Genomic DNA, 15768 nt, shown 5'->3' with positions numbered 1-15768 from the left:
GTGACCTCTGAGCTAGCTGGCGCAAACCTAAATTAAGTTTAACATAGTCAGTAGAGACCTAGATGACCTCAGTCCTACGTCTACACTGCTGTTTGTTATTCCAATGCGCAGAGCCTATTGGGAAAATAGGAACTACACTACAAGAGTAAAGAGAACAGGGCTGATTCAGAAAGACCACCCAGCGAAGTAGAGGTCTATTGATAGGTAAAAGAAATGGATGATACTGCTTGAAGCTCCTTTTACCACACATGTTCGGTAAGAAGGGATGTGAATGCGAGGACTGTGAATGTCTGAAAACAATATACAGCCTTCAAGACTTTCTGGGTAACATGAATAAACCAGCATAGGCCGTGCAGCCGTGAAAGTGACACTGCCGCGCGGCACTGAAAGTGAAAGATATCTGCAAGGGAGTTTTGGAGGGGAAGGGCAGAGTCTGAAACACAGACCAGTGGGAGTAGGGTGTGTCAAACCTTAGGCATAAACAAAGGCAGCAGAGGTCAGGGAACGGGACAGTATGAATGGATCCTCAGAGTAAAGAGAACCGAGCTGATGCAGAAAGGCTGGCAGCAAAGCTCATCAGCCAGAAAGAGAGTGCTTATTGTGGAATCCGGTTTACGGCCCCCAAAAGCGAAAGTGATCGCGAGGACGCGGTCAGTAGTGGGGGAGGGGCGGAGCGAGGCGCGCCGTAAGGGTGCAGAGCTTGAATGCAAAAGTGAAAGCAGGGGTGATGGCACCTGTGCACGTCGCGCACGCTTGTGCGCGTAACAGCAAGCTGGTGGCCGTCAGCCTCTGGGTAGCACTTTCAAAACCTGCTACTAAATGTCTCGCTTGTGACAACGCATGCGCTGGCTCGGGCGAGACCTAAATTGCTTTTTCAGTGGAAAGTGTGTTTGAACCATAATTACAAATTGACAAATACATGCACCATGATATAGAGAATATATGTTGCCCATTAACCCATTTTATTTAGAGCAACTTGGCTGCTAGACAAGTATTTTCACATTTAGTTCTACAGAGTGAAGTTAAATTCCCTTTTTTTTTCCAAGGTGCAGAGAAATTAGTATAAGAAAAGTACTGTCTACTACTGCCTCAGAGATTGCACGCAACACTGACTTTACACAAAGAAACCACTCTCCTAATAGTCAAAAGGCCTCTCCAGTGTGATTTTTACGTTAGTGCACAAATATAACTCCCTGTATCCTGGTTATTTTGAACAAATGCACATGATAAACTTCGTAAACCATATATGCAGTAGTATAGGGTGTAATATTCTGTTTAATACCATTGTTGAGCTAGGGTAGGGGCACCTTTTCCCCATTTGAGGTGCTTTGCTTCTCATAAATTGTGGCTCTTCCCCACAGTCAACAATGGCAACAAATACCAATTGTTGCGCTTCATCAATTTAAAATGCAGAGTTATGCAGTTGATGGACTGTCACTGCAGCATGGACCCGTCTGGTCTCTTATCGATCCTTCAGTGAAATGCACACTGTCTAATACTGCTGATCTTCTTTAATAGCAAATGTGTTAAAATTGCTCGGTGACAAATATTTTTAAACTGGACCAACGTTGCTTTGTATTAAGAGAAGTGCTTTATTTCGCAGCATATCTTACACAAACAGGTTATTCAGTCGAAAAACATGTTACTCCCACTTGATATGGAACTGAAAGACCGGCAGGCAGTGGCCATTTGCTTGGAAATTAGACAGGCCGCCTTTTTTCAGATATGTAATGTGCTGTCTGTGGTATGTTATATTAATTGCATTTGAACAAAACTTCTGTGTATAAGCTAGCATACTCCAGAATTCAGAGGCAAGGTCTGGCTACTAACTAGTGGTTTTAGGGTCAGTGGCCAGCTATTGTTCTTTTGTTTGCGGAGGGATGGTTGTGCTCTGCAAGGTGTTTAGAGATGGTTCCTTTTGGTTTGATGGCAAGATAAGTCGGTATTTAAAGCTATGCCAGAGCTTGCGTGAATCTTTGCAGTGTTTCTTGTGTGTCTGAGTAAATGTTTCTTGGCGACTTCCTGTTTCCCTTTCCCCTTAGGGTGAGGTCTTGTCCAGCATTTGGCTGATTTTGTTGTTAGAATAGATGATATCATGTTGATATGATTATGGCTTTTGTGCCTGCTGGGCTCGTTAGTGTCTTACCTGTCTGTGCATTTGTTAATATTTTAGGTATTTGTGTGAGAAGTGATGTTTGTACAACGCTTTGCCAACTGTATGTCGTTGGTCCCTCCCTGAGCATGTGAGCATCCGGTATGTCATGGTTAGCATAATGGGTTGGTGCTGTGAGCCATGCAAATGTATCCGGACTGCCTGAGGATGCGGATCAGGTCTGTTTTATTAGCACAGATTATATTATAATACATTATCAGTGCATCAAATTGAAGTGATGCTTTCCATCTTGTTAGAATGTGTGAGCGTATTAATGTATAAACTTGGTTAGGGCCTGGTCACTAGCATGCAGGCCAGATTGACAACGTTTTCGGTATTTGTATCGATCAAGATAAATGTCTACAACTGCAATTGAACTGGATGTTGGTCGCGCAGCTATGTATTCGCTTTCCTTTTATATATGTGAAAACTAACAGTGGTGTCGGAAGCATTTTTCCTCTCACTATTAAACCGTGGCATGATTAGGCAACCCAAAGAAGGCCGGGAGGGTTCTTTATACATATAAAGCGCAGAATGTATTTTTTTCACCAACGCCATCCATAATGGCCTACCATAAGGATGTAAGTTAACTGCTGAAGGAAGACCGTAGTAAAGTAATGTACGGTTTTGTGGGATAAGCAAGCTGCTGCTGCACTTAAGTTTCATTAATCAAAATATCCAAATAAAGTAGCCAGGCACAAATAAAACGAGCATTGGCAAAGCCACTCGGATTCGCCAATGTGGGTGTTATCAATGTTGTTTTAGACATGTTGCACAGGGGCCCGGACTCTATACAACATGGCTTAAAGTTAAAAAAAAAAAACACTGGCGCAGCTAGCGCTGACTGCCAAAGTGCTTTTTATCCCTAAAGCCACGTTGCACATCATCCGCAAGAACTGTTTGGCTTTGTTTGATGTTTTTGGTGGGGGGCGGGAGGTTTGGGGAACCGTAGGATGGGAGGGGGCATCAACACAATAGACATGGGGAGGGCGGAGTGGTCAAGCAACATGAGCAGGGTGTGGGGAAGGAGGGAGCAGCAACACAATGGAGGGTTGGGGGCATTTTGTGTATTTGTACACTTGTGTTAATAAAATGAGGACCCAGTTAAAAACACAAAAACGCACAATCTTACAATTTTTATTGTTCAATTAAAAATACTTCAAGGTTCTGGGGACTATGGCTGCGATACAGGTGGTCCAATATGGGATCGTGTGATGGGAAAGAGGGAGGGGGCGGTCCATTCTCACTCCTGTGTTGAACATGCTTCTGAACTGAAAGTAGACCCCTCACGAGAACTGAGGTGGGGGAAGGCAAGAGTAACATTGATGTAAAGGACCCATGCGAGTGGCCAATATGGTATTCAACTGATGCTGTGCAATGTTTTGTTGACCTCGAATAACTGCTTCGTAAAAAAGAATTACAAAACAAAAATTCTTCAAGGTGCCACTCACACATTTTTCTGTGAGTTTCTTGTGGTGCACTCGAAAGGTATCTGGAGAACGCTTTGGGCTCCTTTGGAAAAAAAATCAAAAAAAAAAATCTTGGGACAATGCAGATCCTAAACCACTTGAAGCATTTTTTTATAGTACTACCTTGTTTTAACTTCAAACATTTGAATAATTCTCTGCAGTGGATGGTGGCATGATACGTTTTCACTTGAATGTCCTCCACCTAAATTGCGGGCTTCTCAGTCTTCTCTGAGGTGCATTTGCCAGAATATTTGCAGGGACCATGACATCATTGAAGGGCCTTCTTAAAACTTTGAGGTCCTTCATGTGAGCATCTCCAGTGCACCAATGGCCCTGCCCTCGGATCACGGAATGTCTTTGTCACACTCGACGCAGAGTCGAGAGTTACCAGAGCCTACGAAAAACTGCTCCAAATAATAGGAATCTTCTCAGACTTCTTTCCTTCCCTGCTCGTTAATGTATGCTCTAACCCGTAAACAAACACACATTTTGTTTCTTGAACTCTTTTTGGAGGCTAATTCTAATCCCAAGTAAGGCCCACAAGGCACAACCCCTCCACTGCACCATTTCATATTTAACGATGTTTTAGATGATGGTCCACCAACAATCTCTAACAAGCATTTACAATGCAATAGTCTCGGCATTCTGAAAGTTAGAGCTATTGGCATTGCTCACAACATTATTTTTATTTATGGTTTTTTTTAAAACATAAATAAATGGCATTGTCATTTACAATGCCAATAGCAGGGCAGGAGAGCAAGCACAACGAACGAGGGGGCAGGACAGCAAGCACAAGCAACGAGGGGGCAGGACAGCAAGCACAAGCAAAGGGGGGAGGGCAGGAGAGCAAGCACCAGCAACAAGGGGGCAGGACAGCAAACACAAGCAACGAGGGTGGAGGACAGCAAGCACGAGCAACAAGAGGGGGCAGGACAGCAAGCACAAGCAACGAGGGGGGGGGGGCAGGAGAACAAGCACAAGCAACGAGGGGGGGGCAGGAGAACAAGCACAAGCAACGAGGGGGCAGGACAGCAAGCACAAGCAACGAGGGGGCAGGACAGCAAGCACAAGCAACGAGGGGGGGGGGACAGCAAGCACAATGAACGAGGGGGGCAGGAGAGCAAGCACAAGCAACGAGGGGGGGGGACAGCAAGCATGAGCAACAAGGGGGGGCAGGACAGCAAGCAACTAGGGGGGGCAGGAGAGCTAGCACAAGCAACGAGCGGGGGGCAGGACAGCAAGCACGAGCGGGGCAGGACAGCAAGCACAAGCAGCGAGGGGGGCAAGACAGCAAGCACAAGCAGCGAGGGGGCAGGACAGCAAGCACAAGCAGCGAGGGGGCAGGACAGCAAGCACGAGCAACGAGGGGGGCAGGACAGCAAGCACGAGCAACGAGGGGGGCAGGACAGCAAGAACGAGCAACGAGGAGGGGCAGGACAGCAAGCACAAGCAACGAGGAGGGGCAGGACAGCAAGCACAAGCAACGAGGGGGCAGGAGAGCAAGCACAAGCAACGAGGGGGCAGGACAGCTGTTTTGGAGGCCAAATACGAACTTAGTACAGTTTTACCGACACCCCGAGCATGTCCTCTTAAACAAGGCCTGTGTATCGAGCTATGCGCGGAATGCCCCTGCGGGTACAGCCTGTCACGTAGGGGTAAACCAGGCTCTTAGGAAGACCTATCTGGAAGACACAGCTCTGCTTTTACATTTGTCTCATGCACACAGCCCTCATAAGCCAGATGTGGACACTGGAGCGCTATATCCAGCTCCTGCAGTCCATAGAACGTAGCCACACAGCGCCTAGATGGCCATGCGTACTGTTTGGTCCGTCCAGACGAACGCAATGTTGTAACAGTCTGCAGCTCCGTCTGTAATGCACCCCGCCCCCCCCCCCCTCTTTTTACGTCACCTGCAGGGCTGACATGCGTCCACGTGCACACGCCGTACCCTGGCTAAGAACCGTAACCTTGGGGATGGAGGAAAGCCCTGTAGCCTGAGTGACATTGTTTTGATGTAAATGTGCTTGAAAGTACTATGTTTCACACTGAGAACTGCCCAGTGGGTTCATGTACACAAAGCGAGCTTTCAAGTTCCATGCCAGAAAAAGGTAGCTTGACAGTGCCTGCTTCTAGGCACTCACAGCTGCCTGCGGTGTTTTAGCTGATTGAGTGTTCTAAGGGTAATTTTTAATGAGACTGAAAACCCATTCCCAAAATATAAGGCCAGGGGGAAGCAGAGCAAGTGTCCTGGGAAGTGGGGGGAGGAGGGGCGGAAACAGGCATGTGCTTAAAACATGAGATTGCAAGCCCCCCATAAATGAACCCAAGTGGGATGACCCCCAGGGCCACAGCAAGACGTCAGCCGTTCTTTCATGTACTTGCTTCTCCGAGAAATGGATCCAAGAAGCCGCGAGGGCCCAGAAACTGTTAAATGCTGTTTGAGGCTAAATACAAACTTAGTACAGTTTTACCGACACCCCGAGCATGTCCTCTTAAACAAGGCCAGTGTATCACTGAGGTGCCAGGGGGAGCTCCGCAGCGCCCAGGAAGTGCGAGAGGCGGCGAGGGAGGCGGGAGGATGCGGCAAGCCGTCAGGAGGGCAGACAAACACCACCATGTTTCTCTGAGGCAAAGCAAGAATGCCTCGGAGAAACTCAGCGTCCTTTTGCGATTCGGGCGTGTTTTCTTTCTCTCCTCTTCACATTGGCTGGAAGGTAATATTCCAGCCAATGGGAAGAGGAGAGAAAGAAAACAAGAAAGAAGCTAAAAAAGACGCCCCCCAATCGGAAAAAGAGTGATGCCCCCCTCCTCCAATGGCTGGCCTCCGTTTAGGAAGCCAGCCAATGGAGAAGAGGGGCGGGTTCAAGCCCCACTCTAGAAAACATTAATTCTCTGACCGAGACTGCACAAGCGCAGCCTACGGTCCTCAACCTAAAAAGGCTAGGAAGATTAAAAAAAACCATATCATGCTATAGATTGCAAAAATGTCAGGCAGTCGGCGTCCCCCATCATGCAGTGTATACCTGGGGGGGGGGGGGGGGGGGGCGTCAAATAGTAAACGGAGAGAGAGATGGGAATTTGTTAGGTGACTGCCTAGTTGCTCAGATGCACATCCCATTCTATGCTGGAAAAGAGCTGTGCACCCCATGCGGCCACAAGCATTGCATGCCTCGCAGCCCTGCCCATTCAAGGAATGAACCAGGAAGGAAGTAGTACACTATATACACCATTTACTCCAAGTGCTCCGAAGCATCCCTAGGGAGGTTACTGGCACGCTGCAAAAACCCAAAATAAAATGTGTATTTTTTAAAACCCCATATTGCTAGCCCAGTAAGTGCATCTGGGAGAGGGGGAAAGGGCCCAGAGGAGAATGTTCTAATTGAAGTGTGGTTGAGAGAGAAGGAAATGAAGGCGGTAAGAAAACTGGGCGAGACAATCCTAAATGCACTGTGGAATTCGTGATTATTGGGAGGTGGGTGGGGAATGGGGGGGTGGTATCTGGAAAGCCGAATGTTGACGTATTGTGGCTCCAAATGTCATCAGTTATTTATTTTAAAAGGACAGTACAAATGCCTCAACAGTACTGCAGCTGGTGCATATCAAACCTCATCATCATCCCTATATCAGCACAAAGACATATTTTCGAATATTAGAAGGAGACTTGCTGCTTTGTGCGAAAGTCATTTTCATTTCCACTCAGCAGTGTGGGAGGGTGTAAGGCAGCCTGTAGTTCTACCTCTATTTAGGGCCAGCAGTCACGGTGTAGGGATCTTAGTGCACAAACCTAACCTTCAGCATATGGCTGGCAGTGCGCAAGTAAAACTATCAAAAGCTTGCAGACAGTCTTAAAAGCTGGTACTGTGCAGTGCTAGCAAAGCACACTTCTGTCTTCAAGGCTGTCGGCTTGAAATGGGATGGTAGGCCTTGTGGAGGGTGAATACTATGCAATGCTAGCAAACCAAAAAATAATTTTCAGGATTGGCAGCAAGCATCTTCAATCTCAGACTCTCCTCTATCCAAACCGATTTTCAGTCTCCAACCTGGAAGTTACTAGTGTGGAAATCGGGGCTCGAGTCGGGGTACCACACGGGTGGACGGCGTCCCTCCACTTATTTTACCGGGTGGATGCCACCCCCCCTGCCAAGCAGCTGGACTTCACTCTTTGCCCTCTCTGAGACTAGATCGGAGCTCACAGGACGCAGCACACGCGCTGGCTTCGCAGATGCAATTGCATCTAAGGGGTGAGTAAGGAGAGGCAATGAGCCCGATGGTGCACGCCACCTTTCGTGACGTCACTTCCTGTCGTGACATCACTTCCGATGACAGCGTCCCCCCACTTCTTTTTTTAGGACTTGTGCCGTTTTAGAAATGTAGCTGTACCGAATGTGCAAGAGAGTCTGGAAAAATAGACCGAGAAGAAAATAACGATGAGGTGGACATTAATTGAGTACAAGAAAAAGGAACTCAATAAGGGGGACTGCAGAAAATAGCCTGTGGATACACCTTTGGGGAAAATTTAGAACTACAGATGTAGAGGTTGATTGTTAATGCAATAATTGGTAGGGGCAGACATCCCTTATCTAGGAGTGTAGTTGTACCGGGTGAATATATTTAAACAAGCAATACCCAGCCCCTAGTTGCCTAGTCACCATTCATCTTTACTCGCCCATTTTCTTTCTCTTTGGTCAAATGTTTTGGTTTGCCTATAGTCCTTAATTACATTTACGCAATAAAATATTAATTGTTGATTATTTTCATTATAAGAATTGGTACGCAAGAGATCATTTCACCCAAAATAATATTTGATTGGAATGAATTCAAATAATACCATGTGATTGGATAATTATCATGTTCAGCATTAACAGACGTACATTTTTCCCTTTTTGTTTTTAGGAATTATTAGTTTCAGCAACAGGACTGAGAGAAATGTGTGAATATTATTTTGATGGGCGAGGGAAAGCTCTTCGGCCAGTGGTTGTGGTTCTGATGGCTCGTGCTTGCAATGCCCACTATAATAATAGCCGGTAAGTGCCTGATTTAGCTGCATCTACATAGACTGGTGTGGGCTCCTAGCCATATTTTTAGCCTGAAAAGAACATATGTAAAAATAAAGAATGCTAAAATCAAGAACAACATGCAATGGCCACTAAATAAACTAAACTAAACACAAATGCTTTTATTGGTATTGAAGGTTTTATAGTTACAAATAAAAAAACAAAAATCCGGATGCCCTCAAACTTTTTTTTCTGGTGCCACATTTCATTTTATAGAGTAACCCAGTTAACTCATTTCATCATCCTTTTTTTTAAACTCCGTTTTAGGTCTTGACCAGGCAGCGCTTGCGCGGTCTCTTGGAGATATACTGTATTCAGGATATGGGCATAAAGCTCGGCCACTTTCCAACCATCTTTTTAATCGGCTCCTGGCCCTCTCCTCGATAAATGTTGGCTTTTCATTGGTCAGTAGGCTTAGTAGTCCCTCCTTAGTACCACCTTGTCTTTTCTTGTAACCTCCCATGAGGATACCCCCTGTTACATGTGTTGTTACTCCCTAGGATTTAATTACAGCCTCAAGGCACTATTTTCTTAAAAGGCTTCAGGCAGGACACACACTTTGTCCTAAGCTAGGCTGGCAGTGGTACTTTATTCGCTAGAACATCTCACATTTATATGAGACAGTCTATAATTTTCCCTTCATCAGTTCCACACACGATCCAACCTAAACCGATATTAATGTAATAATTCTTTTGTTGCATTTCAAAGCTACTAATTTTATATATGGACTTAGCTACTTTAATGTACTCGTGGTACTGTCTTGCATGCAATGCATATGGGTAGGGTAGATTTATCATATCTTCTGCAGGGTACCGTACCAAATGTGACCAAAAGAGGTCCCCTTTTGGCCACATATGGTACTGCACCCTACAACATGGCTAGATAAAAAACATTGCATTTTATAATGCCAATAACTCCAACTGAGTAGACATGCAGTGTTGTTGCCTTGCTCACTAGGAACCTCTAGGAGGAGCTTGCTGTGCTGCACCTAGACCAGAGGTTTTCAAACTTTTTTATGCCGAGACCCCCTTGTAAAACCTTTTTAGGCGCAAGGACCCCCTTCCGACAAAAGTTTCTAGAAACTGGTACTCCTCATCATCAACAACTATCAACAACCATAAATGCGCCTGTTAGACCTCATCCCATCCATCCATCCACCCTTTTATCCTTCCATTCATACATCCATCCTCCCTTTCATCCTTCCATACACCCATCCATCCTTTACCCATCCACCCTTCCATCCATCCATCCATATATCCATCCTTCATTCATCCACCCTTTCGTCCAAACATCCATCTTTCATCCACCCACCCTTTCATCCATCCATCCATCCACCCATCATTCACCCCCCACCTTTTCACACATCCATCCATGCATCATTCATCCATGCAACCTTTTATCCATCCATACATCCATCCTTCATCCATCCACCCTTTCATCCTTCCATCCATTCATACATCCTTCATCCATCCATCCACCCTTTCATCCATCCATCCTTCATCCATCCACCCTTTCATCCATCCATCCATCTACCCATCCACTTATCATTAATCCGCCCACCTTTTCACACATCCATCCTTCATCCATCCACCATTTCATCCTTACATCCATCCACCCTTTCATCCTTCCTTCCATCCATCCATCCATCCGTCCACCCTTTCATCCTTACATCCATACATACATCCTTCATTTTTTCATCCATCCATCCTTCATCTATCCACCCTTTCATCCATACATCCATCCACCCTTTCATCCTTCCTTCCATCCATCCATCCATCCATCCGTCCACCCTTTCATCCTTACATCCATACATACATCCTTCATCCTTTCATCCATCCATCCTTCATCTATCCACCCTTTCATCCATCCATCCATCCACTTATCATTCATCCACCTTTTCACACATCCATCCACCCTTTCATCCTTACATCCATCCATCCGTCCACCCTTTCATCCTTACATCCATACATCCATCCACCCTTTCATCCTTCCATCCATACATTCCTCCTTCATCCATCCACCCTTTCATCCATCCATCCACCCATCATTCTTCCACCCACCTTTTCTGTCCCTCTCTCATGGGGCGAGGGGGTCAGTATCTCTCTGCGTGTTCTTCCATCTTCCTCTCTCATGGGAGGGCATCTCTGTGCCTCCCTGCTGGGGGGTAGGGGGAAGGGCAGACAGGGTGTAACAACATCTCACGGTGAAGAACAGCGCAAGGTATGAGGGCTCATGGGACTTGAACCAATGATTTATGGGACGTGTCGGAGGGGGGGGGGAAGAGGACCTTTCACATGCAATTACTGGTGGGACCCACACATCCAGGCGCGCAACTCCATTGAACTCAAAGGGCTACAGCAGTGGTTCCCAAACTTTTTTGACTTGCGGCTCCCTTGATCTATTGCCCATTGGCCTCGGCTTCCCATTAGGTCCCTTTTTTTTGGCGGGTGGGAGGATGCAAGCCAAGCCACTGGAGAACTTCCATTTCTCTCCCTGAAAATAATTGGGATGGCACCGATGAAGGTATAATAATCATAGATGTGGGACTCATTCCTGGGAACCAAATGGAGGGAGAGATGGGCGAGGCCAAAAGAAATAATTATCGTTGGCATCTTTCTCAAGATCTCTAGGTGTAAGAGTGCAGCTATTGTGTGTTTCATTATTTGTGGCGGTAAAGCACATTGGATATGTGTAGAATGAAGTGGCACATGGCTGCACTTTACCAAACAAGGGGCACTCGGATCATGCAGTGGGCAGGGCAAAGAAACGCTTAGATTCCTTGGACGCACAAGAAGATCTGTATTGCGCACTAAGGACTCTTTGGCATGCATTGGCTCTGATACCACTATGATTGGCACTGCCATCCCAGAAATGTGCACTGGAAGCCCTGTGATATGTATTGGCAGATCTGAAATGTGCATTGGCAGCATTATGGTGTGCATGGACAGACCTGGAAGCTGGAGCAGGCTTCTGCCTGCTGCCTTAGTACTTAAAGTTTTGCTGTTCTGATTATTGTGGCGATCATGTCCTGCTATCAGTGTCCCACCATGCCCTGTGTCCTACACTGCACAATAAGCATTGCTAAATCATTTCCACTGAGAATACAGAGCAGGCAGCTTAAGCGAATCAAAGATCGACCTCAATATTCATGTGAGCACAGTGCTGCCTGCTTCGAGTCCAACCCAGGACCAACAGCTGCATGATGGGAGAGGCTGATTTCAATGGTGCAAACTATCTTATGATTCAGTAAGTGAACTGCACTGTATTAATTAATGTACATTTCAATTTATGATGCTTCAGCAGTCCATTTGTTTTGCATCATTCTAGTCCGGGACGCACGCAAAACCTGGCTTGTTCAAACAAGACATTCATAGCAGTGACACATATTAGACAACAATATCCATGGACTATTGGGTGACACTGTGCAAACTCTAACAAGAGGTTTGGTTCACAACAATCTGTGGCGCACATAAGGAGGGAGCTGCTGGATGTGTCTGAGTGCACAGGACTAGATAAAAGACTGAAAAGCAATCACTGCTTGCACAGCCACGTTGTGTTTTAAATTTGCAAAATAGAAAATTCGGAAGACAAAGACAAAGTTCAGTAGTCACGCGCATGTCAGGAAATGAAGATGAGTGAGTGGGTGGTGGGGTCTATACCCAGAGGGGAGCACACACTACTTGGTCCATGCAAGGAGGACATTAATAAAACAAATAGCAAATTTCATGTTAATGACTAATAGCAGCAGACATAGGCAAGTATTGCGCTCAAACCATAAAGTAGGAAGCAAATGCACACCGTTTGCATTTTAATCCAGGGTTAGTCTTTCCAAAATAGCTCTAACCCACAGGTTTTATACAGCTCTTAGCAGCAGGCACATTAACGTACTCAAATATTTTCCCATAATGTATGTAACTTGGAGAACGCGGCTATTAGCCATGAGTTTTTACCTGCCCACTTGTGCCAGCAGCGCTGAACTGGAGGTGGCTCCCAGGCGCTATAAATCATTATCAAGGGCAGGTGTGTGTAAAATCAGGCTGTTTACTTTAATCGCTGCAGGAATTTTTTTTCCTTATTCAGTATCACTTCCGAGTCTCATTCCAGGTACACTGACCTACATCCCGGCAGTCCCGTCTACCTGCTTGCTTATCTTGTATTTCCCCCGTAGGCCCCATCCTCTTCCCCAGAAAGGCTCTGCCTGAACTGCTAATAAATGTGCTACACCGCTTGCACTTTTCCGGCTTCTGGAACTCCAGCTTTTAAACTGCAAGAATAAAGCTGCCTCTGATAATAAATCCGTGTCTGCAGCATGATCCCCTCCACCCCCTGGTATTACCATCATTATTGTGTATCAGTCCACATTAGTTTCCAAACTGTGTGCTTGGTGCACATCTTTTTGCGGCGCCCCTGGCTACTTTCAGTGGTGCACAGATTGGGAACCACTGTGCTACAGCCTCCTCCCCGAGCCACCCCACCCCGCTCCCCCCTTGTGTATGTGAGCCTGGCTGAAACAGCTTGGACACACACAAAGCCACACCAGAGTACTCCACAGGTCTTTAAAAGACCTTTTATTTGTTAATGAGGCTTTGATGTTTTTCACACCTCGGTGTGAATTAGGCCTCCACCACGAGCACCCTCAATCAGCCGACGCCACTAAGGCAAACCACGTGTTTCAAGGAACTGCTCTGACAGAATCTGCGACCCCCTTCCCAGGACTCCACGACCCCCCTGGGGGTCGCGCCCCACAGATTGAAGACCTCTGACCTAGACCTACAGTGCTGTTGCCTTGATCACTAGGGACTTCTAGGATCCACCTTGCGGTACTGCACCTAGACATGCAGTGCTAGTGCCTTGCTCACTAGGGACCTCTAGGAGCAGTTTGCGGTGCTGTACCTAGACATGAAGTGCTGAGCTTTGTTTACTAGAGACCTCTTGGAGCAGCTTGCAGTCAAGTGTGGGGGATTTCTATCGCCCGACGCCCGGAACATGTGGATTTTTGTCAGAGACAAGAAGTTTTAAACTCTATTTTGTCCGATGGACAAGCAGACATTCTTTCTACACTGCTAAACCGGACTGTCAATTATTTTTAACGAGCAGCCTATAAATCCTTGTCTAACAGTTTTCACCCATAAATACAGTAAACAGAACCTGCTCTGTGGCGTCTCTGATCATAATCGATGAGAAATGTAGAGACAAATCTCGCCAGTGGAAGGAAATGTTGTACAGGCTCTGATTGGCCGGAAGCCCAAGTCTGTTCTCTAGGCTGAGATCGGCTGTTTTTAGTAAGTTTGTGCACCTTTAGCCCCTCTTCTCGATGGTGAACTTGGTTAGGGAAATTATAATATATTCTTATTCTGTGGCGTGTGGGTGCCCTATTTTGTTTAAAAATGTTGCTCCATATTAGCAAAAAGGGTCTGCGAGCCCAGGGCGCTACGGGCACACAACAGCAAAGGCATTACACAGGACACAGTCGACTCGACTCACTTTAAAATAACCAAATACATCTGATATTTGTGAATTCCCACTGAGCCAGCACAAAGCTGTTCTTTACTGCACACCGACCTTCGCCGCTGTGCTGTTAGGAGTCTGCAAGGCTTCTGAATGGCGTTAAGTGCTTTAAGAAGGGTGCAAGTAAGAACTTAGTTGAAAAAATACAACATTGGCGTGAGAAAAAATTGAAGTAGTTGAGGCAGTATGAAAGATTTGTTGATCTAATATGGAGTAAAACGGGATTGTTCTAGGGCTGAAAGGAACAGACTGTGTCAGTCTTCAAGTGCCACTGTCACTGCTTAGTCATTAGCTAACCAAGTCTGCCATGGGAAACCCACACGTCAGCCTTGCGATTGTTTGCAGTGTGCCGAGTGAGTTTAGATATGGACTACAGCCTCCCGACCTCCATATTGCCTTACACTGTAAACACAGAGGATGAAAGAAGCAATGACTCGCAAAAGTGCACATGACACACATCTTCACATGCAGGGAGAATTCCAGATCGAACTGTGGAATCGCAACTAAAAAGGAAGTATGTGTTTTTACAGGTCCATTTAAAAGAGTATGCTAATTCGTTTTACAGTTAAATGTGCACACAAAAAAAATCCAATGAATGGTTTCCAACTTCTAATCTGCCACAGAGTGGAGTGTTCTTTCTCAGTGGTTAATCTACATTAATGTGTCATGACTGATGCCCGGGGTTGTGACCATCAGAAAATGTTATAGCTGCAACATCTGCATGTCCTTTACATTTCCAACTGCAGTCCGGATAACAGGCCCTTTATTTTGTTAGGAAAAGAAAATCCTGCACATACAGCTTCATCCACCTTTGCGTTTGAATTGCATCAGCAACTACCATGGACCACTTTTCTCAACGCCATGTTTTCGGGAAAAAATTAAGTACAGTCTGGTATATGTTTATCAAGTCCCAGACACCAAAGCACAGTCTCCTTAGCTTCCACTTAAGCTAGTGCCAAAAAACAGAACAATACATTTTTTTTTGCATTATCATGGTGGCTATTGCCAATTCAACTGACTATTAAATAAATTAGTTTTTGCCAGTCTTTCCAATAAAATAATAGATGGTTGGGTGCACATGTTTTCCCCTCTGAATGCAATTCCACTTTGTGAAGAAGTCTTACTACTGGCAAGCACAGCTCAATTCACATGTTGAAAATGGAGTTCTAAGCAACCTACGGTCTGTGAGTAGGTGGCAAGGGAGAAGGAGCAATTGCCACGAAACAAAAGGGGATTTCAAGCCAGTGTGCTGGAGAATGAATGGGAACGGGCCTCTGGTGGGATGTGGAAATGAAATAGAGTCTGCGGTGACAGGGTGAAGGGGAACGGCGTTTGTTAAAAGAGTAGAGGAAAAGGAAACATGTAGAGTATGGTAGAGGAGTAGCTGTGCAGACAGACCAGACTGCTTATGGTTAGAAATTTGAAGAAAAATAGGTATGTAGCGGAAGGTGGGGGAATGGTGTTGCTGGAGGATACCTTAAGGCAAGCTTGGACCTGTGTTGAGAAAATGGCAATGAAAGGAATCGAGGAAATACTGAAACATAATGGAACACTGCATTGTGAGAGAATATATGAAAGGGAACAT

At 45.9% G+C, this 15768-nt stretch overlaps 1 protein-coding gene across 1 annotated transcript in view; it reads left to right on the top strand.

Moving 5' to 3' along the window:
* PDSS1 (decaprenyl diphosphate synthase subunit 1) overlaps positions 1-15768 on the top strand; it is a 266914-nt gene that overhangs the window by 41982 nt on the left and 209164 nt on the right. Inside the window, exon 4 of the mRNA XM_086941653.1 lies at positions 8515-8645. Coding sequence (XP_086797779.1) covers positions 8515-8645 — 131 coding nt within the window. The remainder of the gene's footprint in view (positions 1-8514; positions 8646-15768) is intronic.

Source organism: Lissotriton vulgaris, chromosome 10, assembly GCF_964263255.1.
Source record: "Lissotriton vulgaris chromosome 10, aLisVul1.2, whole genome shotgun sequence".
Taxonomy (NCBI): Eukaryota; Metazoa; Chordata; class Amphibia; order Caudata; family Salamandridae; genus Lissotriton; species Lissotriton vulgaris.
The sequence above is the reverse complement of the archived record's forward strand: the minus strand, read 5'-3'. Positions and strand labels throughout refer to the sequence as shown.